This window comes from Hemiscyllium ocellatum, chromosome 5 (genome assembly GCF_020745735.1).
Source record: "Hemiscyllium ocellatum isolate sHemOce1 chromosome 5, sHemOce1.pat.X.cur, whole genome shotgun sequence".
In the NCBI taxonomy this organism is placed as follows: Eukaryota; Metazoa; Chordata; class Chondrichthyes; order Orectolobiformes; family Hemiscylliidae; genus Hemiscyllium; species Hemiscyllium ocellatum.
This window is the reverse complement of record NC_083405.1, coordinates 108987098-109012801: the sequence shown is the minus strand read 5'-3', so window position 1 is coordinate 109012801 and position 25704 is coordinate 108987098. Positions and strand designations below refer to the sequence as shown.

The following is a 25704-nucleotide window of genomic DNA, read 5'->3' as shown; positions in this document are numbered from 1 at the left end:
GAAAAACACAGCCAATTGAATCTAGACTGATTGCTGTCGATAGAATCTCACAGAAGTGAATGTAATCTCTGCCAGCATTGAAACATCAGCATGTACAATTAGCCTTCTAAGGCAATGCTGCATCCTGGCCAGATCTGCTTTAGCACAAAGTGAGTTCCTCACGTTATACTGGAAATCTCAGATACAAACGGTTCAAGATACAGGCCTTCATAATCTGGTGTGCAAGCCATTTAAACTCTTATCACTTTTCACCTGTGGCCCTCAGCAGATACAATGCTTTATATGCCACAATTCCTGGCCTATTCCAACGTAGACTGTTGACTCCAGGTGCAACATAGGGATTTTCCCACACCTCTTGTTCTCCAAAGAGTCACTTGGAGAATGGAGACTGGCATAAACAGCCATAACAAGTTAGAACAATTTGTCTACTACTTGTTTATCACTTCCTGCTAAAGCCATGCCTAACATCTACCAGGAAAACCAGCAATAATCACTGGATCATGATGCAGACCAGGCTTTCAGCCCATAATCCCATTGAACATGCTGTTGGAGCATTTTACCAGTTCTCCACCAGGAATACTTGACTTACCCTCTTCTTTATTATCAAGCAACATTGGCATCAAGCTGCAATCTGTAAACCGACGAGGTGACAATCACTAATAAAGGGACTCAAGTTAAAACAAAAATAGAAAGGAAAAAGCTTAAGGTTTTCGAGTAACTTCAAGACGAGCCGGGATGAAATGAAACAAAAGAGACAGATTCTGATAAGAATTTTCCATTTGTTTTACAATAAAAAATACATTCATACAGAAATATAACAATCTTGCAAAAAACGATTTCAAATAAAACCTTGTAAAAAGATTTCAAATAACAAAATTTTACAAAGAGGTTTGGAGATAAACAGGGCTTTTAAAAAGAAATGTGAAACATCAATAATAAGAACAATTTTTATCGCAAGCCAAAGGTCATATGGTTTCATTAAGGCTCCATTATCCACAGAACAGTACAAGTACTGCTCATTGGCAAGTTAATAGAAAAATAGTACATGGCCTAACCTTTTCTTCCAGTGACTTCAACTTTTTTTAATGTATATATATTATATACATATGCGCATATATATATATTGCATTAAAAAACACGAGCCAATTCAAGTTTTTGTACTTTCTGTCATTGGCATCCTTACTTAGTGGCTTGTTACAACTAGGTAGAGCATAGTATACACATGCAGAGTTTACAAAATGCCATAAGTTGTCTTCAAAAAAAAAAGCAGCTGCCTCATATGGTTTTAGCAAATAAAAAAAATGCATAGAAGGGAAGGTGCGTATGTCTCTGCCCTCAAAACCATGTGTTTGTGTAAACATTATACCATCTAACTGCATTCCTCTCCACCACCAGACCCCAGTGGGTCTGACAATTTAATCAGCAGCAGTTCCTGATGTTCAAGGATATTTTTTGTGCGATTTTTTTTAAACAAAGAAAAAAGGCAGTTGATTAAAATTCAGTAAGTGACTCCTGTTAGCCTTCGCGACAGTGAAATACAATGGCATTCTGACCATGTTCAAAACCCTTGCAATTGCGTTTTTACTTGTCTGCTAAAACGCCATCTCAGGCTGTCCACTGATGGGTCAAATTAAGATATTGCACTCTAGACAGCTCAATATCTAATGTGCCGAATCAGCAGGCTAACAAAAGGAAATTAGTGCTCGCAAAAGGCCCCTGTGAGCCACTTTATCTGATTCATCCCATGTTTGAGTCTCTCCAATGTCACTGCTAACCATTATAAATCTTCTGTTTTACTACATTAGGGTTATAAGCAAAAATGCTTTTTCTGAATTAACAGTGCTTTACAGCCAAGCAATTTGTCATGGTCATTTTTTATGCTAGGAGTACGAGGAATGTGTTACCATTAACAGCACATCAATATACTTTTTTTGTAATAAAGAAACATCTTTAATAGATCTTTTTAATACATTATATTCAGTCAAAATAAAAAAATAAAAGAATATTTAATACTTGGGTAGACAAAAATTGGCATTTAGTACTCAGAAGATTAAAGAAAAGTTTTTTTTATTGTTTCCATGTCAAAGACAGAAAGAGGCATAGAGTACAAGATCATGTGATAGGGAGCCTTAATGGAGCCCAAGTCACCCATACCCCTGTCTGGTGACCCACATGAGATTGCTACAGTAGAGTAGCAAGGTCACTTTCATAAGGCACCATTATTTCATGTCAACAGTGCATTAACATTTAGAAACCAGAAATTAGTCCTTAGGCATAAATAAAACAAAGACCAAAATTAGCTGCTTAAGTAAATCAGTTGCTAAGCTATAGTGGTATCCAACCAAAAAAGAGAGTCCAGGCTTCCTTTATGTTATGTAACAATTGCCCAACTAGATTTTTTTTAAACTGCACATAATTGGAATCAAATTGCAGTCCCTAATTACAAAGAATGAAAAGTGTACAATCCCCAGAATCATGCAACACCTTTCTATTTATTATGAAAGTTATAGTTGTGTTATATCCTTAATACACAGCTTATACAATGGATTACAAATTAGCTTTTTTGTAGCAAGTGAACAAGGCTACTCGACACATTGCACATTTATCTGCTGCACCAGACACCAAAAGCTCCTCTCACACGGGAAAGGGGTCAGTCTCCTGTCCAGCACCTTCTTTAAGGCATGGATCAATGGAGACATTTGGCGGTTATCCCATCTCCAGGTTTGTCCCTCTCTCTATTTTCTCTTTCGTTCTCTCTCTCTCACACACACTCATCCAGCCCACTTTAATGCAATCTTACCTCACCACAAGAAAAAAATCATTGGTTCCTCATCATACAGTCAACCCAGTCAATGTTCTCAGTACACATGCTCACAGCAGAGGCTCGGCAGCCACTCATACGCTTAGGTACCAGTGTACACATCTGGGAAAGTACCCAAAACACCATGTACCACAGTTACTATGCTGCGACTCACACCAACAGTCTCTGAGAACACCCCGACAAAAAAGGCCCTGGAGGCTACTGGGTAGGGTGCAAAATGGCATGCTTTGGCTGGAGCATACGTTCCTCCTTGTGTGGCAGTTCAATTATGAAGCTGAATCGCCAACCGACCTTTTCTTTGGACACTTTCAGATGTGTCTCTTCATGTGAAGGGCCAAGTGATCTGATCTGGAGAAACACCTGAGGAGGAGGAGGAGGAGAAAAGAAAAGAATTACAAACCACCCTGAATTTATTATTGTATAGTTTCTAAAAATGCAAATGAATTGAAATTAAACTAAATGGATGCAAACTCGTAGATGTTCCTAAATAACTCAAGTGTGTCACTTCGAGAATATCAGTTCAGATTCAGAAACTACCCTCAAGTCAGCAAAAGTGGAACTTGCATGCTCTAGTTTGTAACTTTCCTTGTTGAGCACAGATATAATTTACTCTGAAGAGCTCAGCATGGCACTTTCCTGGTTAAGTCTTTTTTCTTTCAGGGAGTCCATTGTTCCTGCTTCAGTTTCAAGGTGTGCTCACCTTATAGCGGTTCCATTCTTAGAATTGTGGTTTTACTTTAAAGGATTGTTCAAGGTGTGCAGGTTTCACTCTCAGACTGTTTACTACTCCAATTAAATCAGAATCTACCCTGAAATATGCCTTACAATCGTCAGGTGTTCTCTTTCAATGGAGCCAAATAAAAAGTTGCTGACATGTCTCATTTTTATCCCTTATTTGATCAAGCTGGAGGTTAGAGTCAACATCTAGTGTTGTTCTCACTGAGAAGGTACCTCGGCAGCGAAGGAAAAGATCTACACATTGCATACGATGGCAGACTGCACCAATGCTGTTTGATTGCAGAATTAATGGAAATCAGTTTCAAATAAAAATAGCATTTTTCAGTAGGAGTCTTTAATTATCCTGGCAATAAAAATGGATCAAACTTCGACATTCGCTGTTTACTGTAAGCTTTGCAGTGTGATTTAAAACGTGATTAAGTTTGCTGCAACAATGTTACCTCGGACATTTACAAACTGTAGTTTGTGATGGTGCTGAGGAGATTGAGCAAACCTGCCACTCAAAGATGGTTATAAAGTGTCAAATCGCTGTTATGCTACGCAACAAAACTTAGCCCCTCAATGAAGGGGTGCAAAGAGTCAGAGTAGTTTCTATGCCTTTACCGGTCACAATGGGCACACTTAAAAGGTTTTGCCCCTGTATGCTTCCTGAAGTGCCTCGTCAGCTCATCGCTTCGTGCAAATCTCCATTCACAGCCTTCCCATGAACACCTGTAAGGTTTCTCACCTGTGGAGAGAAAATAAAGGCAAAATATACCACTGAATACATTTTGAATCTGCACAATAAGAAAGGGCATCATTTCCATTAAACAAAATAAGTATTTTTTTAAAAAGGGATGAGTATGGTGGGGGGGGGGTAGGAAAGAGGAGAAAAGCAAGAGAAGGGGTGAAAAAGAAAAGGGGGGGAGAAAAAGAAACAGAGAGAAGGGGAGAGAAAGCGACAGATGGAGGGGGGAGGAGAGAAAGGGGGAGGGAAGAGAGAAGGGAGGTCGAAAGGGCGGGGTGAGAGCAAGGGAGGGGGTGAGAACACGGGAGGGAGTGAGAGAGAAGGGGGACAAGAGAGAAAGGGAGGGGGACGAGACAATGGGGGGGCAAAACAAAAGGGGGTGGACGAGAGAAATGGGGGGGGACGAGAGAAATGGGGGGGGACGAGAGAGAGGGGGAGGGACGAGAGAGAGGGGGAGGGACGAGAGAGAGGGGGGAGGGACGAGAGAGAGGGGGGGGGGACGAGAGAGAGGGGGGGGGACGAGAGAGAGGGGGGGGGAACGAGAGAGAAGGGGGGGGAACGAGAGAGAGGGGGGGGGAACGAGAGAGAAGGGGGGGGGACGAGAGAGAAGGGGGGGGGACGAGAGAGGAGGGGGGGGACGAGAGAGAAGGGGGGGGGGAAACGAGAGAGAAGGGGGGGGAATGAGAGAGATGGGGGGGGGACGAGAGAGAAGAGGGGGGGAAACGAGAGAAGGGGGGGTAAACAAGAGAAATGACACAGTGGCTCAGTGGTTAGCACTGCTGCCTCAAAGGGCCAGGGACCTGGGTTCAAATTCCCGCCTCGGGCAACTGTGGAGTTTGCACATTCTCCCTGTGTCTGGACTGTGGGAGGAAGCTCATACAAAGATGTACAGGTCAGGTGAATTGACCATGCTAAATTGCCCGTAGTGTTAGGTGGATTAGTCAGGGGTAAACATTGGGGGTGGGTTTCTCTTCGGAGGGTCGGTGTGAATTTGTTGGGCCGAAGGGCCTGTTTCACATCATAGGTAATCTAATCTAATCCAAAGGAGCGGGGGGGGGGGGGGGGTGAAAACGAGAGAAAGGCGGGAGAGGAGGGAAAAGGGGGGTAGAGAAATGGGGATTGAGAGAAAGAGGTGGGGGGGGAGAAAGAGAGACAGAGATGGGGGGGCTAGAGAGAGAAAAGAAGAGAGCACATGAGACACGGGGGAGAAAAAAAAAGAGAGAAAGGTCGGGGGAGAGAAAGAGAGGGGGTGGGAACTGAAGAGAGGGGGAGAGCCAAAGAGAGAACTGACACTATATTTGCCATTTCACATTTTACTTCAAGAGCTCAAGTACAGGGAATCATATTCAAATGTTATTCACATTTAAGGCCTGATGTTCAAGTTATTTACAGAATGTTAATGAGCATGCGCATTTTATGATTGCTAGGAACACAGTGAAGCATTGGCAACAACAAATTTACTGACAGCTTTGCTTTCTCCAAATGCTAAACAGAGGGCAGTTCTCCTATGAAACTGAGAGCCATTGAGAAGTAATTAGATATCTGTATTTTATTTAATCAGCTATGGATTTTTTAAAGCTGACAATTGCATTGCATATTAAGAATGAAGCATTAATTAAACCCATATGCAAGGAACGAAATTATGTCAGGAAAAAAAAATCAATCAGCCTGGAACCATTGGGACTGTGCAGACTGATGGTTGGCATTGCTATCCTAAATAATCCTCATTTCAAACTTCCTGTCACCTAAACTTCCTCAGAAATTGGGAATGGAGCATTTAATATGTCACAATTTTTCCAAGTATTCAGAATTGTTAGCTCAAATACATTCCCATCTGGACAGAGATTACACAATCCGAAACACTGATTATTGCTTTATTTTGAAGCTCTGAAACTTGGTTTCACTATTATTGCTCACTTGATGAGGGAGTGATGCTCCGAAAACTAGTGCTTGCAAATAAACCTTTTGGACTATAACTTGGTGTTGTGCAATTTTTAACCTTGTGTGGATTGTCTAAATTTAGGTTTACGTTAAGTTCAAAGGCAGCTTTCAGACAAATATACCTATATTGTTTTGATGTTTACCGTATGTTTTGTTTTGATGTTTTGGCGGCACAATGGCACAGTGGTTAGCACTGCTGCCTCACAGCGCCAGGGACCCGGGTTCACTTCCCGACTCAGGTGACTGTCTGTGTGGAGTTTGCACACAGTCCCGTGTCTGCGTGGGTTTCATCCGGGTGCTCCGGTTTCCTCCCACAGTCCAAATATGTGCAGGTCAGGTGAATTGGCCATGCTAAATTGCCCGTAGTGTTAGGCAAAGGGGTAAATGTAGGTGTATGGATGGGTTGCATTTTGGCGGGTCGGTGTGGACTTGTTGGGCTGAAGGGCCTGTTTCCACACTAAGTAATCTAATCTCCTGTTCCTTGGATGCTGCCTGACCTGCTGCGCTTTAACCAGCAACACATTTTCAGCTCTGATCTCCAGCAGCTGCAGACCTCACTTTTTACTCATATTCCTTTTATAAACGTATAAGTTCTTTTGGAATGTATATGACTAACTCACCACTATCAAAAGTCACAATAAATTGGTTGGCTCAAAGAGGTAAAATTTTTTAGTATTATTGCTCTCCAGCAAGTCAACATTAAGTTAATCCTGACAAATCTGCCACTGGATACTGGCCAGAATTTGGAACAGAATTCAAAATACTTGATATTGTGAATATACAACAAACAGAAATGAACAGAGGCAAATTGTGCCTGGATTCCTGTGTATATCTGTGTTGGTCAGATCCTAAGAATATGAATCACTAACAAGGAACAGGGAAAATGTATTCTGTTCACACATTGTCAACTGTTCGCTTGTGGAAATATTAGACAATCCATGTGGCAAAGCAGAAAAAGATCATAAGCAGATAAAAGCTGTGTGAGAGAATGGGGTTGAGAAATTCAGCAGTCATGATGGAATGGCAGAGTAGACGCGATGGGCTGAATGGCCAAATTTCCACTCCCGTGCCTGATGGTCTTATGATTCAAAAAATGTTTTCATACCATGAAGTTTCTCAAGATTTCTCCCCTCCCACTCCATCCAATTGAAACATGGAAATATACTCTTCTACAGCTAATTTTTAAAAACTGGGCTAGTCCTTAATCAGATGCACAAGCTGCCTCCCCCTGATTGCAGGGAGCATCTGGAGAATGGGCTACCAAATCAGATCAACAGTAAATTTGAGGGTGTTGTTGGATCAAAAACCTGGAACCACCGCCCTACGGGCACTGTGGGTCTACCTACAGCACACACACTGCAGCGATTCAAAAAGGCAGCTCACCACAACCTTGTGAAAGGCAACTGAAGACAGGCAACAAATGTTGACCTAGCCAGTGATGCCTACATCTCAGGGGTAAAAAAATACAATAGAAAAGAATTCTCATTCCTTTTAGCGGCACTCTCTTTGGAGAAAAAAAATTACCCTACAAATGGCTTGAAAGCTGGTCCAAAATTTAAGTTGACATTTGGCACTTTATTTGGTGGTATGGCTAACACATTGCCAATATTTTCCTGCTCTCCCTTCCTTGTATTAGATCTCCTAGCTGCCACGTTTTACTCATTCTGCATGACCTATGGTGATCCATGACTATGAGAAATAATTTGGCAACACCACAAAATGCACCATCTCTGCAATCATTGTGGGTGTTGCAATTGCCACCAGAGAGTAGTCCTTTTTGTGCAGGTCTCAGGCATAAAGCGATGGCCAGTTTGGAGTGGACCAGAAGAAATTCAAATCTCATGGACTATCCATGGATGGCTCAAAAGGATATGCCATGACAACTGTTTTATTCTTTCTCAGCCATCAACCAATTAAAAGACTCTGCAGCAGAAGAGTGCTCTGACAGGCTGCTCAACATTCTTCTGAGCAAGAAGACTGCCAAGTCTAAATGTCAATGGAGGCTGGAATTCAGACGTGGGTCCTTGATAGTCAAAGACTTCAGCAGTACTCCTACTAAACTGGCTCTTGCCATTTAAACACATATACAAAATAAGACAACAAAATATCTTAAGGAAGCTGTGCACTGCTTTGAATTGGCTGGCATCTAACAAACAGATTTAATTCAGTGTTTACAGCAAAGAAATTGCTGAAAAGAAGCTCATGAAATCCCTCAACACAAAATAATCATTCTGAGGAAGGGTCACTGGACCCAAAACATTAAATCTGATTTCTCTTCACAGATGCTGCCAGGCCTGCTGAGCTTTTCCAGCAAGTTCAGTTTTTGTTTCTGATTTACCACATCTACAGTTCTTTCAGTTTTTACAAAATAATAATTTCTCCCTCTAACCAGCGTAGAAACTGTTGCTCATATAAAGCACACATTCACATGATACAGCTTGTTTTGCATCAACCATAGAACAGCAGAATTATATGGCACAGACGGGAACCATTAGGTATATTGTCCCTCTGCTACATCAGTTTTCATCTCTTCTGCTTTCTTATGCAATAGTGTACTAACCTGTGTGAGTACGTTGATGTGCTTTTAGATGTGAACTTTTGGTGTAAACTTTCCTACAGCCATTGAAATCACACCGATGAATCCTTCTCCTGCCATCAGGTGACGCTTCCCCGTTTACAGGACTAGATTTTTCCAACGATTTTGTAGCATTTCCACCACGACTTTTAACTGGTGTACTCAGCTCTGGAATGCTCGCTTGCAGATTGGTCCACAGCTGCGTAGAAGATTCCTTAGTTAGCTCTGGAGATGATGGTGGAGTGGACAGAACCGGAGAGTTTACAGCTTCTGAATTTGCCAGAGCAGTACTTAAGGGATTTGAGGCATAATTTAAAGTGGGCGAGAGCTCCTCTGAACTGTCCAGTGACTCACTGCTTGCGTCGGAGCTCAAGCTGTTGGTCTCAAGGTTTTGACTCTCCTGGGTCTCCTCTTCCAATAAACCTGCATTCTTCTTGTCAGTTTCATCCTTGTCCCCACAGACCATAATGATCTTACTCAAGATGTCATCCTGTCCATCAAATCTAAACTCAGATGCTGAGACATAAGGCTCACTTTGAAGGTACCGTTCCAACTCTAGACAAGTCTGCAAGGAAGGAATATATGGAGGTTACTAAAGGGGTCAAAACCATTCCCAAAACAAAAACCCTCCCCACATCTCTGTTGTCAATTACTTTGACTGTTCTCTTTTACTTGCATTTGTAGTTTTACTTGTAATAACAGCTTTGTTGTAAGATACTTGTAAATGTTGAAAGACGTATGGGACTTTTAAATTGTGATAGGTTCAGATTGTAATTTTTTGAAATATCCATGCAATAATTTCAGTTGTTGAAAGCAGCCACAAAACCCACTCAGCTCCAATACGTAATCTATGAAATTTCAGTGACAATGACATTTGACGTTTTCAACCATCAATTCAAATTATTGCGCCAAAACGGGGAGGTCCTCTTTTTAGCACCTAACTTGTCACTACGAAGATTTCCCCCATACCTTTAATATACGCGAACTGTCTTTTATGTAATTTTGTTTTTGCTGCATAACTCTGATCCAATGCAAGTGATTAAATTCATCAAACGGTTTTTATTATTTTTTTTAAAAAAAAGCTTCTGGCGCCTGGCGTAACTGACAACCGAAATCCATATTTAGTCAGAGTGACTTGCAGGCTGTGCGCTGGATTCAAAAGTACAGACGTGCCTGCGAAGCTACCAGAGAACCGCAGCTTCCTGTATGTGTAGAAACGCAACCTTTCAGCTTTTTCAAAGAATTTCGAGCACAGTGTACAGAATGGATTTCAGCAGCAAACAGTCAAACCGAGAGCCCTTGGCCTGGTTCACCTTCATTGTGTGCCGAATAAAATGTCAATTAGAAAAAAAAAGTAGGAAAGTGCTCCTCAACAGGATGCAGGATAGGAAATTACTCCGGAATGCTCTTGGGAAGTCCCATAGTGCAGAGTGCAAAACATTTTTCTCCTCTCTCTCCCCCTCGGTATCTTTGGCCAATAACATTGAGAGAGCTCGCTATGAGTCACTGTGCTACAATCCCCAGTCCAGAGGATACTTCCTATATGTTTTTACCATCTGCCAAGTTCCTCTCCAACCGAAAAAAAATTAATACCAGGATGGCGCGAGCAACAATATCCACCCCCAATACTGGCGTTTACCACAAATTGCTTGGCTCAGCATTTAGCAACCGTGCACACATGAACAAATGAATCAATACCGGAAGTTCTTCGGGAAAAAGAAACTAAACATAAATAAAGCTTAATTTACATTTGAGATTTTGACTTCCAATGAGAGCATACATGGAAAATATTTCCTAATATGATCGTCGCTAAACGTTGCTATATTCAAATGATTTGATCACTCGATCTTTAACATTAGATTCCCAATCTGTAGTTTATCTGGCGTAATTCTAAGCACTTCATTATGCATACAAATCCAACTTTAAATTACTGGTTGCTGGGAGGTTGTACAGTACTTAAGACTGAACTTAAGAGCCATATGATTTGGGTTTTTCTATCTATCAGGACAATTCACGTTCCTCATTTTAGTATTTCACAATACCTGACCCTCACATGCAACTTATGCTCTGTTCAATCTTCAGGGTGAAAGAATTTACTGCAATCTATTGTTCCAGGAAAATATCTTATGAATGCGTTTATATTAATTTCTTCATAAAAAGCACATTTATCGATTGAAAGATTGGGGAACTCGTGTTCAACGCTCCCGTCTGCCCGCTCCCCCCCAAGCCCCCATCATAGCTTCCAGTAAACCTATCGGAAACAAGACCGAACTGTTAGGCTGTAGTAGAAAACGTCTCTCAGGGATAAGCGAGGACTAGTTTGGCTTTCCGCCCAAACCCAAATGCCTGAAGGAAACTACTTGGATCGATTTCAATCGCGTACTGAATGTTTCAGCTTCTTTTGAAGAACAGGGGGGTGTGTTTGGGGGGGGGGGAAGGGGGGGGTGAAGAGACGCAGGCAATTATTCAACGCAGGATCTTTAAACAAACCGTCCACACGCATTTCAACTTAGTTCAAATCATTCCTGCTCCTCGGCGAGTATTTGAACTGGGTTTATCTTTTACTATTCTTATGGTAATTGCTGTTATCTCGAGAGAAACATCACAGCAAGTTACTTAAACAGCATTCCTTTCAATTACGTTTGTAAATAACAAGAATAAAAATCACCACGTCTGGCAAGTCTCCTGATTAGGGATTTTATTGTGTTTTTAATAAAACAAAACTGTAATTCAAAAAAATGCAGGAATTGCTAATCGCTCCTGTTAGCGCCGCTCTAACTCTGGCTTGGGAGGTTCGGCGAGTTGACAATAGCCAATACAGCTCTAAAGTTTTTTTTTAAACACTTGGCAATTTGACAGTGACTGCAACTGGCAAATTTGAGTCAGAGGACTGGAGTTTGCTACAACTACTCCAATACATATTTACTTCATACAGAACACTATAGCCTAATTCCACCTCCCGATTTACCCCCCTCCCCCAATCAATAGTACGTTTCAGCCACATGCAATAAAATAACATTTGAGTACCAAACACTGTGAAACCGGGTAGACTTCAATTTCCACTGAGAATCACCGCTGGGGAGCACAAATGCATGTCATGATGCAGGACGCACACAAAAAGCAAAATGCTGAGTTTTATTTTGGAGAGAGAAAAAAAGTAACTATAATATTCACCTGCTGCCAGTATTCTTCAAGTGATGCCAGACCTGAAAAGTAGCCAGTGTCGTGCACAATCTGAAGCTCTTGAAAAATGCTGCATCTCGGTAGAACATCCATACTGACTGCCTGCGAACTGCAGTCGCTGGTATTTCTTTCACAAAACGATTCAATCAAAAAAAAAGCGGAAGGCTTTCCCTTCTCCCGAAATACCGTTCAGAGTTATCTCAGCGGAAAAAAAAGGATAAAGAGGTTGGAGGGGGTGGGGGGGGGGAAGGGGAGAGGGGGGGGGGGGAAGGAGGAGGAAGAAAGACAACACGCAAGGTCAGGAGATATCCCGAAACCAACCCGTCCAAGTCAAGGAGCCTAGTGCAGAACGAGCAGGAGGAGATGAAGTGAGAAGCACCCTTCTCTTACACTCACTCATATAACATGTACACACCGTCAGCGCAGCGCCCCTTCACTTCCCTATTGAGAGCCAGAACCCAGCGAAGTGGAGACAGCGCCAGCCCCCCTGTACACTCTGGCCCTCCCACCCCCAGAGAACGCTCCTCCCCTTCCCCCCCCGCCAAGACGCCGCCACCACCACGTGATCACCTCCAGGACGCAGCCCCCTTCGTCCCCCATCCTCCTCCTCCTCCCCATTCCACAGAACCGCTCCGTCCCGCAGCCAATCGGGTCGCCCGCGCGCCGCGCCGCGGCCATGAGGTCATGGCGGCCCAATGGGGACGCTCGACGCAAACGGGGCCTCGCCAGGCTGGTCCGCTCTCCCTCTCAGCGGCGGCGCGCGGCCCGGCGGCGGAATGTCACGGCGCCTCTCATTGGTCTGCTGCCGCCCCGCCCCCCTTCCCCGCTCCCGATTGGTGTTGAGTCAGGCGGGCTATTTTTAGCAGGCTATATAAAGGCGAGCGAGCCGAGCGAGTGGCTCGCTTGTAGCTCTCAGTTGCGTTTCTCTGCAGAGTGGGAGCGCTATGAGCTGGTACTAGAATGGAAGCAGAGAGAGAAAAAAAAAGCATTGCTAATCTTAGAGACACCAAACTTCAGTTATTGCGAGATCCCCAAAGCTCTCCACTTCATTTATATCTTTTTGTAAAACTCTGCACTTCATGTCTTTATTTGTAAACCTCAATATTATCATCATTCTTTGTAAAACTCCGCACTTTATATCTTTCTTTGCAATGCTCTCCATTTTATTTATATTTTTCCTTGTAACAAAAACAAATACCTCGAGTTTTGTTTTGTCCCTGCTTCTGGAGGTTTTTTTTTCAATTGCTAAAATTTTCTGAATATTGTTCTGTCGGGTCCCAAGAGTTCTGGAATGTGCCCACCGCAGGTTCGTTAAAAGTAACTGGAGTCTGTCCATTCATCATGATATCCAATATTTTATCCCGCACCGCAGTGGAATAGTGTCAAGCAAACTCGGTCAAGAGTTCCTGCAAGCAGTTGCGCTGTGTTTGAAAGGCTGTCGTGTGAAGTTTTTGGTGTCGAAGTGACTCTGTGTTCTGCGCGTGTTTGAGAAAACCTGCACAATATTAAGCAAATTCTGCAGCAAAACAAAAACATGGTTGTGACTAACCTAATGTGCATCTGTTCTCAACTTCCTCCACAAGTGGCCAACATAATTTTGGCTAGCTTTCCAGTTGAGTTATATGGGCAATGTAAGCTCAACTATAGGGGGACTCAGTTCACCAGACTGCCTATGATCTGACCTGATTTCAACATTTTCTGTTGAAATGATGGTAATACTTTCCCAAATATGGGAGGTGCATTACAATAGGGTGATGGATGATGTCATGTATTTCTTCATATTTGCATCCTTGGTGTTCAGTGCAGCCTTACATAGCATGTGGGAGAGCTAACATTGAAATGAAGTTTTTTTTGGACACTCTTTGAATTTATTATTTTTTTATGGTAGCCTGAGAAATCTGTATCCTGAAATAAAGCACTCAGCAAATTTCCCATCAACTCTGTGTCAGAAGTTCCATATTATATTGGACAGCTAACCTTAATATTTAAATAATTCTCAAATGGAACATCCCTGAGATGTCAGGAATGCAGCAGATATCTCCCGTTTAGCCACACCAGCTCTAAGTTAATCTTGAAACACAGAGATGTGTAAAAGGCAAATCTAATTTAGGGTTTTAAACAGACAGGATTGACTGGTGAAACTTATAATTTGTGAAATTTGTACAGGGATTATTAATGTTACACTTGGGATATTGTCTGTACATTTCTTGATGGCTCATTTTAGAAAGGATATTGCAGTCATAAAGTTGTGCAAAGTATTGAGTATGATACATTCATAAGATAGTTTAGTTATGAAAAAGAACTAAATATAGTAATAAGTTCTTAAAGATAGTTAAATATTATAGAAAGAAATATTTGCATTTATACAGAACCTATCACAATCACAGGATGTCGTAAAATACCTCATGCAAATTAAATACTACTGAAGGGTAGTGAGTGTTTTAATATAAGAAGCTGAACAACCAGTTAATACACAGTCATATTCCCAAAACAACAATGTGGTAATGACCAAATAAGTTGTTATTTTTGTGCGATGATGACTGAGGCTTAAATATTGGCCAGGACACTAAGAAGAACCCTCCTACTGTTCTTCAAAATAGTGTCACAGATTTTTTGTATAGATGAGGGTTGATAAAATATATAATGATGCAAATTTTAAAGGGCTGATCTAATATGATGATGCAAATTTTACAGATGAAGTGTTGGAAGACAAGGTGTTAATTCATAAACATTGTAATGGTTGTTGAATTAGTGTGGGTGGCATAAGTAGAGTTTTTAATAAAATGAATATTATGGGGATTGGTGGTTTGGAGGACACTTGGGAGTTTAGTTTGAAGATAGGAAAGGCATTGAATTAGACACTTTTCAGCTGTTGGCATGAGGTAGAGATGGTGATGGACAAATGCCATAGAGGTGGAAGTATTTCTAATAAAGAAGGGATGAATTCAGAAGCGCAGGTCTGGGACAAGTAGGACATGAGGTTGAGAACAGTCTGTTTCAACCAGAGTGTCTGGTGAATGAGTTGGAATTTTTATCAAAAGAATGAACTTCAAGGTAGGGGCTGAAGGCAATGACCATCCTTCACTAACTTTTTCTGATAGTAGAACCATAGATTCATAGAATGCCTACAGTGTGGAAGCAGGCTGTTTAACCAATCAAGTCCATATTGACCCTTGAAAGATCATCCCACACAGACGTACCATCTTACCCAACCCCATAACCCTGTATTTACTACGGCTAATCCACCTAGCCTTCACATCCCTGGGCACCATGAGCAATTTCCCACTGTCAATCCACCTAACCTGCACATCTTTGGACTGTGGGAGGAAATCGGAGCACCTGGAGGAAACCACGCAGACAAGGGAAGAACATGCAAACTCCACACAGACGGTCATAAAGTCATAGAATCATACAACAAGGAAACAAGCCCTTTAATCCAACCAGTCCATGCCAACTGTAATCTCAAAGTAAACCAGTCCCACCTGCCTGCACTTGCCCCATATTCCTCCAAACATTTCTTATTCATGTATTTGTCCTCAAATGTCTTTAAAACCTTGTAACTTTATCCACATCCAACACTTCCTTTGGAAGTTTATTCCAAACACAAACCTCTGTGTAAAAAAAAAACCTCTCGTGTCTTTTTAAAATCTTTCTCCTCTCATTTTAAAAATATGCCCCAGGGTTGTCTTGAAATTCACCACTCTAGGAAAAAGACACCTACCATTCACCTTATCTATACCCCCTTGATTTTATAAACCTCTATATGGCCACTCCTTAACCTTCTACGCTCCAGTGAAAAAAAAATCCCAGACTATCCAGCCTCTACTTACAACTCAACCCTCTGTTCCCAGCAACATTCTGGTAAACATTGTCTGAACCCTCTCCAGCTTAATAATATCCTTCCTATAACACGGCAACTAGAACTGGATACAGTACTCCTGGAGAGGCCTCAACAATGAGCTGTACAATGTCAAACATGACATCACAACTCCTATACTCACGTGTCTGAGTAATGAAGACAAATCTGCTAAACACCTTAATCACCCTGACTACATGTGATGAAAACTTCAAAGAGTTATATATCGGATCCCATAAGTCTCTCTGTTCGACAACACTAACCAAGGCCCGACTTTTAATTGTTTAAGTCCTGCTCTTTTTTGTTTTACCAAAACGCAATACTTTGCATTTATCCAAATGAAACTTCATCAGCCATTCTTCAGCCTTTTGACCCAATTGATCAAGATCTCTTGGTAATCTTAGATAACCTTCTTCACTGTCCAAGATACTTCGAATTTTGGTGTCTTTCGCAAGCTTGCTAATCATCCTATCTTTACTTTCATCTAAATCGTTTCCATAAATGACAAATAAAAATGGGCCCAGCATCAATCCCTGTGGAACACCACTGGTCACAGGCCTCCAGTCTGAAAAACAATCCTTCACCATCACTCTCTGTCTCCTGCCGTTAAACTACTTTTATATCAAATTGGCAAGCTCACCTTGAATCCCATGTGATCTAATTTTATAATTAGTCTACCGTGCAGAATCTTGTCAAAAGCTTTACTAAATTCCAAGTAAACAATGTATACCACTCTGCCCTCATCAATCGCTTTGGTTACTTCCTGAAAAAACTTGATCAAGTTTATAAGAGCAATTTCCCTCGGACAAACCATTCTGACTATCCCTAATCATTCCTTACCTCTCCAAATGCATATAAATCCTATCTTTCAGAATCACCTCCAACAACTCATTCACCACCAAAGTCAGCCGCGTAGATCCATAGTTCCCAGGCTTTTCCTTACAACCCTGATTAAACAAAGGCACAACATTAACCACCCTCCAGTTATCCGGCACCTCACCTGTGATTATAGATCATAGAAATATTTCTTCAAGGGGCCCAACAATGTCTTCCTTAACTTCTTGGGATACACAAGATCAGATCCTGGAGATTTATTCACTTCTACATTTTCTAAGACCTCTACCACTTCTTCTGTAATGTGAACCGTCTTCAAAATATCAACATTTATTTCTGAGTCACTCAAGGGTGGAATTGAACCCAGGTCCTGGAACTGTGATGAAAGCAACAAATGCTGGAGATCATAGCAGGTTGGGCAGCATCCATAGAGAGAGCGTAAGCTAATGTTTTAAGTCTAGGTGACTCTTCATCAGAGCTGGGACCCTGGCACTGTGAAGGCAGCAGTGCTTAGCCACTGAGCCACCATGCCATCAATGTACTGCAAGCATTCTTCACTCCTCCAACTTTGGTCTTTTGTATATTATAAATCTCTTCGCCTAGCCACCAAATGTGCTCATGCTTCCAATTGTCTAAGTCCAAAAATCTGGATTTTCTTCCTTAGGTGTCTGCCTTTCTAGCAGCTGCTCCTTTTTAGAGCTTTCTTGAAACCTTTGGCTCTAAGCTTTTAGTTCCCTTTTAATATGTAGCTTGTTGCGAAGGAACGTTTTAATGCACATAATGATAAAGTATTGTTTTCAGTGGTTTAGAAATTGTATTGACGGGGGCATAGACTCATGATTATCACTAAATAACAGAAGCAATGAGTTAGAAGATGGATTTTGTCAAAGTTATGAGAGCGTGCAATGTTGCATTAAAATTGACCATTGACACCGTTTATTTTTATACATATGTTTATGGGATGTGCATGTCACTGCTTAGACCTGTTTTTATTGCCCTAGCCCAATTACGTTCAACAATCTGGTGGTGAGCTGCCTCTTAGAGTGTGTAGATATTCCCACAACACTGTTAGCAAGAAGCTCCAGGATTTTGACTCAGCGACAGTGAAGAAATGAACAGTGACATATTTCCAAGTCAGGGTGGCATGTGACTTGGAGAAAAATTTGCAATTCAAGGTTTTCCATGCATCAGCTGCCCTTGTCCTTCATTGACAGCTGTGTTTTCAGGTGACTAGGCCCCAAATTCTGGAATTTTTGTCCTAATCCTCTCTGACTCCCTACACATGTTTTAACATGCTGCTTTCATTCTGTCTCTTCAACAAAAATTTGACATCTATCTAAATATTTTATATGACTCGGTAAAGTTTTATCCAGTAACACACATGCTTTAATGTTAACGATAGTTTCATACTGCAAGACACCTAATGTCATTCTCAGACAAAATCCCAGTTGGATATTTAAATTTAAGATAAAGAATGAAATACATTCCCTACAAGTAGGCTCTTGCTGTACTTTTAATTTCTACTGATATTGGGATTCTATCAAATAAGGAATTTTAATGCATATAAAGCTGCTCTCTCAAGATTTAAAAAAAGGAATGTTTAGCTTTTATAAACACTTCCATTTGGAAACAGTTTCTGTATTAGCAGTAATGTGTACTGACTAATAAAAAGGAAAGGGGATGAATATACACTTTTAGCTTTGCACAGTCATCAACACACATTCCAATTTCCAAGGTCCTGAATGAACCCTTCAATTTCTGTCAATAATGCAGGAATAGAAAATTTCCTGTTTGAAAAAAAATGTACACTCTATGTTATTAGAAAAAGTTTCAGTAACCTAGCTCACTGAATTTAGAGTCCATTTAGTGTTATATTTAAAATTAAGTTCGGTAAACGTTGTGTGTAAATATAACAGGATAAGAAATAGCCATTTTATTCGAAGGAATTTGAATATCTGATGAATTACAACTGCCTGTATGGTAACTTTTTTTTCCATGTTGACCCAATTTTAAGTAAGGTGCAGACTGAATTTCAATTTTATCCCCATAATAAAAATCAATGAGTGGTGCCCCTATCTATAATGATCAATTGCTTCTCCACAATTTTGCCAGTTATGCTTGAAACTAAGGTCATTTGGGCCGAATGCAATAGAAACTGCCTTCAGAAGATGATTACAATGAAGAAGTCTTTCATTTTTTTTATATCTTTATTGATGAGAAAAGGTATATTGAGTTATTTCTCTTCTGGATAATGTCAATGAGCAATGAAAAAAAGTTTCATTGTCACAGTTCACTTGATATGTTTGTGATGAGTTCATTGCCGTCACTTCAGGTACAACAGATAAACCACTCACAATGGCCCAGTTTACATCTCCTCACAATGAGTAACACCACCAGTGACATACTAAGAGATGCCAACTGAGGCTGGCTGACAGATGTCAGTTGGCTATCAGTTAGCCTAAACTGTATGGCAGGTTACAAATATTGACCTCCAACTGCCTGTATATGTACAATACAGTGACTTCAGATTCTTAATCAATTTGACAAAGAGAAGTTCTTGTAGCCTCTAAGGTGACAAATTCTTCATGGTAAAAATGCACGATGCAAATGTGTTCAAGCTCCATTACAACAACAATGCTGCATTTACATGAATAAAATTAATTGAAGGGACAATCATCAGATTTATGTTGTAAATTAAATCTTTCAGTTTAAAGACTGCAAAGTTCTGTAAAATTCTGCTGCTGTCTGATAGTCTTATTGATAGGATATAAGACAATGTGCATTGGTATAACATAGAATGAAGACCATTGACATAGTTACAGTAGTAAGTGAAGCATCAACTTACTGTTGGGGCTTCAAAGTAATTTTCTTTGGGAGGTATGCATACGTAGAATGTAACACAATGTCAGGGACAATCCTGATACTACACACCTTTGGTGATAGACTTCGATGTTTAATATATCTTCAGGGAGTAACCATGAGCAAAAACCATTGAATGTAAAACAGAGGAGATCATGACGAGCATTTTACAACAACACTTTCTCTCTTTTTCAGCCCTTTTATCCTTTCTCATTGAGAAATCAAAAGAAAAAGTGAAGTTGACAAAACATATAGAGTCAACAGTGTGGTGTTGGAAAAGCACAGCAGGTCAGGCAGCATCCGAGGAACAGGAGAGTCAATGTTTTGGGCATAAGCCCTTCATCAGGAGGGGCACTTGGTGCAAGGGGGCTGAGAGGTAAATAGGATGGGGCTGTGGGGACAGCTGGGTGGAAAGGTAGCTAGGAAGGCAATAGATGGATGCAGGTGGGGGGGGTGGTGATAGCGATAGCTTGGAGCGGAGGGTGGTGTGGATAAGTGGGAATGAAGATGGGCAGGTGGGAGAAGTTCAAAAGGGCAGTGCCGATTTGAAGGGTTGAATCTGGGATAAGGTGGGGAGGGGAGAAGAGGGAACTGGTAAAATTGACATTGATTCTGTGTGGTTGGAGGGTCGCTAGGCAGAAGATGAGGCACTTTTCCTGCATGGATCTGGTGGCTAGGATTTGTGGAGTAGATTTGTTTTCTAAACTCTTTCTCCTTCCTCTGTGACATCAAAAGAATAATAGTATTTGACATCTTGTTTTGTGGATATGATAGATTCACTGACTTTGGACTAAGGACTACAAAATCACTAAGGGCTAAGAATCTTCAATGGCTGTCCACTGGAAGCTATCAAATAGTACTCCTATTTGAATACTAAATATGTAGGATTTTTCAATGGCATAATGGATAAATGTTCAGATGTCTAGTGATGAAACTAAGAAAAGGCTGCTAAGTCCCTCACAGTGCAATTATGCTAACATCCATATCAATTCATATACTAAGAATTAAGTATTTAAAGTAAGGCTCAATTTACGAGAGACTTCCATTCATGTGTCTCTATTATTGGATTTTCACTCAGAAGCTTAGCAGCAGCTGTGTTCATACTATAAATTGTTTTTTATCCAAATGTCCTGAGGCAATATTTCAGTTTTACCGTCGAATGCCAGTACTTTGGTATAATGTAAAGAGTGCTTATGGTAACATCTAAATGACACTTTAAAAACAGACTTAAGTAACTTAGTGGATTGTGAGTTTAACAGCAAAGCAGATTCTGACAGGAATTTCTTTCATGCCATTGATAATTTTGAATAGATTCTCTGGTTGCAGCACTCCTATTTGAATACTAAATATGTAGGATTTTTCAATGGCATAATGGATAAATACATTTTATTTTGGTCTGCTATCAGGTCATGTTACCAAGAAGGTCCTGAGTTCCATTTCATCTGAACTAATTTTTTAAAATCACAATTACTATGATGAAAAGAAAGCTAAAATTCCCCTTAATGCAATTTCCCGTGGATAGTAGGGGGGAAAACATCAGTAAGAGGCGGTATCATTCAATGACTCCTCTGGGAAATATGTGAACATGGGACAGAATTGGAATTAACTCTGTCAGCAACTAGTTATCTGAAATTTGAAATCTAGGGATCCATGTAAAGAAAGAACTCTTTTACCTGTGCTGCCAAAGGAATGTATCGCAACACATGCAAGAGCCTTCAGCAGAAATTGAGAAATAAAAAAGAAAGCAAAAGTTGAGAAATTTTAATGTGCTTGCATTATGTAAAAGCCTATGCTTCTAATCTTGCACACTCTTCATTTCAATCCTCTCAAAGAAGGAACCAGAAGCTTTGTGGAGCCATAGTCTGCTCCCAACATTTGTACCCATCATTGCTTATCCCCTCTGCAAACCCAAGCTCAGATGAAAATTATTCTGTTCTCAGCCTCCGACACCAATTCTAAGACAAGGTTTATCAAATGAGAAAAATGATTCCTGAAAATATTTCTAAGTCTTAAGCATTTGAATTTATCAATTTAATAATGTTCCCATGTCAAAAACACATATCAGACAGAGCATTTTCTTCTCGACATTGCCTATATAGAAATCAGTAAGCCTTGGCCATCTTTTTCCACTTAGACTCATATTTTGTCTTGTACAATCAGAGAATTGTCCCAGTGCAGGAGGAGGCCATTCAGCCTACTGTGTCTGCGCCAGCTCTCAGCAACAGCAGCTCAGCCAATCTCATTCCCCTACTCCTTCCCTATCGCTTTACAAATTCTTCATCTGCTTTTTCAGTTCCCTTTTTATAACCACGATTGAAGCCGTCTCCTCTATAGTCTCAAGTATAACAATACAGATTCTAGTCACTCACTGAATAAAAATATTTTCATCTGACTTCTTTTGCCAAACAACTTAAATTCTTTTCCTCTGGTTCTTAATCCTTCTTCCAAAGACTAAGGTTTCTGCCTATTTTGCCTAGACCCCAATGATTTTGAACAGTTCTATAGAATCTCTGCTCAGTCTTTCCTTCTCAAGAGAAGAACATACCATGCATGAAATTGAAGTCCCTTATCGGAACCATTCTCCTAATTTTTTTTGTACTTTCGCGAAAACCTTCACATCTTTCCGAAAGTGCAGTGCTCAAAATTTGACACAATAATATATTTGAACTAACATTTTATAAATATTCATTACAGCTTCCTTTATTTTGTAGTCTGTACCTTTATTTATAAATCCTGTATGTGTCTAACCACTTACTCGCATTCTTGATGGAGGGCTTATGCCCGAAACATTGACTGTCCTGCTCCTCAGATGCTGCCTGACCTGCTGTGCTTTTCCAGCACCATACTTTTTGACCCTGATCTCTAGCATCTTCAGTCCTCACTTTCTCCTAACCAATTATTCAACTAATTTGCTATATTCAATGATTTACTCACATGTACCCCCAGGTCATTCTGCTTCTCGTCTCCCTTTAGAATTGTACCCTTTAGTTTAACTTGCCTCTTCTCATGCTTCATGCCAAAATGCATCAATTCATTCTTGTCTGTTTTAAATTTCAACGTGTCTGCCAATTTCACCTGTCTACTTTCTCTTGAAGTCTATCAGTATCTATGCCTCTGTTCAATATACTTCCAAGTTTTCATAATCTGCAAGTTCGAAAATATGCCCAATACACATAAGTCTATCATTAGTACACATCAAGGAATGCAGTGGTCTTTATGCCAATCCCTGAGGACTCCATACTGTAAACCTTCCATCACTTGAACAAACAACCTTTCACCACTACTCTTTGTTTCCTGGAACTCAGTCAACTTCATATCCGTGTTGTCAGTTTCCTCTTTATTCCATGAGCTTCAACGTTACTAGCGGGTGTACTATGTGGTACTTTTGGAAATACATGAAGATCACTTCAACAACATTATCCTCGTCAATCCTTTCTGTCACTTCATCAAAAATCTCAGTCAAGTTACTTAAACACAAATTCTTTTTAACACTTTTTTGCACACTTTCCTTAATTAATCCACATTTGTCCAAATGATTGTTAATTTTGGCCTGGTTTTTGAGTCTGATGGATCAGGGAATTTAGGATTGCCAGTCAGGATTGCAGTGCAGTACTCTGGAATTCATATTTATTTCAACATTATTCTTTGTAGGCAGAAAGAACATGTACATAATTTGTGACTGTTTCAACTCAACAAAATAGGTGTTAGCGATTCGCTGGCTTACTTTTCTAACCCTAACCCTGCCAATGAGAGACAACTTGCCTGTTTTGAAATATAAACATAGTCTAACTGTTAACTGTCAATCATCATTATTTGGTACATTCTTCATAGCCTCTATTATCAATCTACTATTTGGACTTGTCCCTTGCTGTACTACAGATAAAAGAGCTAGCTGTTTCATCAGTTGCGAGTAAATGCTTAAAGTCTTTTCCATTCTTGAGTTTCACCATTGTAAACAATTTGGTGGTGAAGTTAATTAAATAGTATAAAAAGTGACAAATTTGCCACTAAAATATAAAAAAAAATTAAAATATGTTGAGGCTAGCAGAACATGTGATGTGTCACAGTTATGGCGTGTTGGACTTTATGAATGCCAGTTTGAACCAGAGCAAACATACTTGTGGCAAATGTTTAAAGTTCCAGCAGCTTGAGCTCAGAGGTTATGAACTAGAAGCTGAACTACAGATAATGCAATGCATCAGGGAAGGGGAAAGTTACCTGGATTCCTTGTACCAGGAGATATTGTCTCCTGTTAAGTTTGTGTCATCATTTGCTCTGGGACAGGGGATTATGACTGTAAGTGATTTTCCTCATTTCCCCTTCTCCCACCTCACCCCAGTTCCAAACTTCCAGCTCAGTGCTGTCCCCATGACCTGTCCTACCTACCTATCTTCCTTTCCACCTATCCACTCCACCTTCCTATCTGACCTATCACCTTCATCCCCACCCCCATTCACCCATTGTACTCTTTGCTACCTTCCCCCACCCTCCTCTCTGACCTATCACCTTCATCTCCACCCCCATACACCTATTGTGCTCTATGCTACTTTGTCCCCACCTCCACTCCCCTCTCATTTATCTCTGCAGGCACCCTGCCTCTATTCCTGATGAAGGGCTTTTGCCTGAAAAGTTGATTTTCCTGCTCCTCGGATACTGCCTGAACTGCTGTGCTTTTCCAGCACCACTCTAATCTAGAATCTGGTTTCCAGCATCTGCAGCCCTTGTTTTTCCCTATGACTGTAAGTGAGGCAGTTAAAAGGAAATGGAGCAGGATTAATTAATGACCCCAATGCAAAGATACTCACAAGTAGAAGTGACTTTAATGTATTTAAATTTTACGTTCAGTTTGAGGAATTGTGACGTGATTCAAAACTACTTTGAAAATTTTAAATGAGAATTATGAAAGCAGGACTTGCTAAAGTCAGTTGACAAAAGAGGTAAAAGGATAAATTAATCAATAAAGATGCATTGACAAATATTTAAGGAGATATTTTAGCATTTGCATAATAGATGCATTTCAATGACAAAATTATTCCAGTAAAAAAAATTCCAATGGACAGACCTTTAATTATTAAAGAAAAAAACAAGTGTGCAAAGACAAATAGCAGCCCAGAAAGTTGCAAATGAAAACACAAAGAATGATTAAAAGAAGGAAAAATTAGAGCACAACTAAAATCTCACAGAAAATAAAATATGGAAAAAATGAGTTTCTATGAATATTTATGAAGCTAAGAGTTAGCAAGTAGGACCATAAGACCATAAGAATTACATGTGTTCTAGTCTAATTTTATCTGAGTAGCTATTTTACTTAATTTCATTAATGTGTTAGACACTTATGGCACTTTTGGAGGGTTCCAGGCAGAGAGGAGTTGTCCAGAGGAAAGTGCAATTTCCCAGATAATTCTTCTGGAGTCGGCTATGATGGGAATTCTGCAGGCTCCCCATGCACAAGTCCTACTTAAACTGGCATAATGACTGTCTCGCAAGTGGAAACTATGCTCCTTAGTCTCTGAATTCCAATATTCAGTCTCACTCTCACTTTTTCTGTCAACCAGTATTGTCTATTTTAAGTTCATAATTGTCCATATGTACCATTGCCATACCTAAAATTAGCAAAATGCTTCACTGAAGCAAAAACTGTACAGTTATTTCACAAAATGTAGTGACTGGCTGGCTCTCATAAAGCTGATTGTTAGAAAGGGGTTTTGTCAAAATACTCAAATCCTATTAATTCATTAATGTTTGTATTTACAATCAAAACTTGCAGCGAGCTCCTTTCAAACTTGCACCTTCCTGCACAGAACCAAGTTATGAGAGAGAGAGAGTGGGGAAGTGTGACAATCAAGGTAAATATTAAGAAGGTTTTTCTCAATAAGGAAGTGGTGTTGGAAAATGAATGACCAAGAGAAAGAGGATCAGACTCCTTGTCTTTGTGGAGACTGAGGCCAACACTGAACTGGTGATTGAGGAATTCACTGCAAACTAGAGTTGAATGAGCACAGAATATAACTTGCTCCATAGCGATACACTGGATCTTACAAATAAATGAGTTTGGGTTACAAAACAACTACAAAACTTTAATTTGGCCACACTGAAAACCAGCAATGGGTGGTGAGGATGTGGTTTGTTATGTGATAACATGGATTCTGTAGTTCTGAATAATTTACAGG

General features: G+C 40.4%; 1 protein-coding gene across 1 annotated transcript; it reads right to left on the bottom strand.

Moving 5' to 3' along the window:
- Positions 1–759: 759 nt before the first annotated feature.
- Positions 760–12469, bottom strand: klf6a (Kruppel like factor 6a). The gene is made up of 4 exons (XM_060825097.1): positions 11977–12469; positions 8788–9367; positions 4163–4286; positions 760–3181 (listed from the first exon to the last, which is right to left on the bottom strand). The coding sequence occupies exons 1-4, from the start codon at positions 12076–12078 to the stop codon at positions 3130–3132; spliced, it is 858 nt and encodes a 285-aa protein (XP_060681080.1). The 5' UTR covers positions 12079–12469; the 3' UTR covers positions 760–3129.
- Positions 12470–25704: the final 13235 nt, after the last annotated feature.

Excerpts from the sequence above, each read along its gene's own strand:
- klf6a (XM_060825097.1), bottom strand. The coding sequence starts at position 12,078 with ATGGATGTTCTACCGAGATGCAGCATTTTTCAAGAGCTTCAGATTGTG. Across the intron at positions 4,287-8,787 it reads ACATCAACGTACTCACACAG|GTGAGAAACCTTACAGGTGT; the intron begins GTTAGTACACTA and ends TTCTCTCCACAG. Across the intron at positions 3,182-4,162 it reads AAGTGTGCCCATTGTGACCG|GTGTTTCTCCAGATCAGATC; the intron begins GTAAAGGCATAG and ends CCTCCTCCTCAG.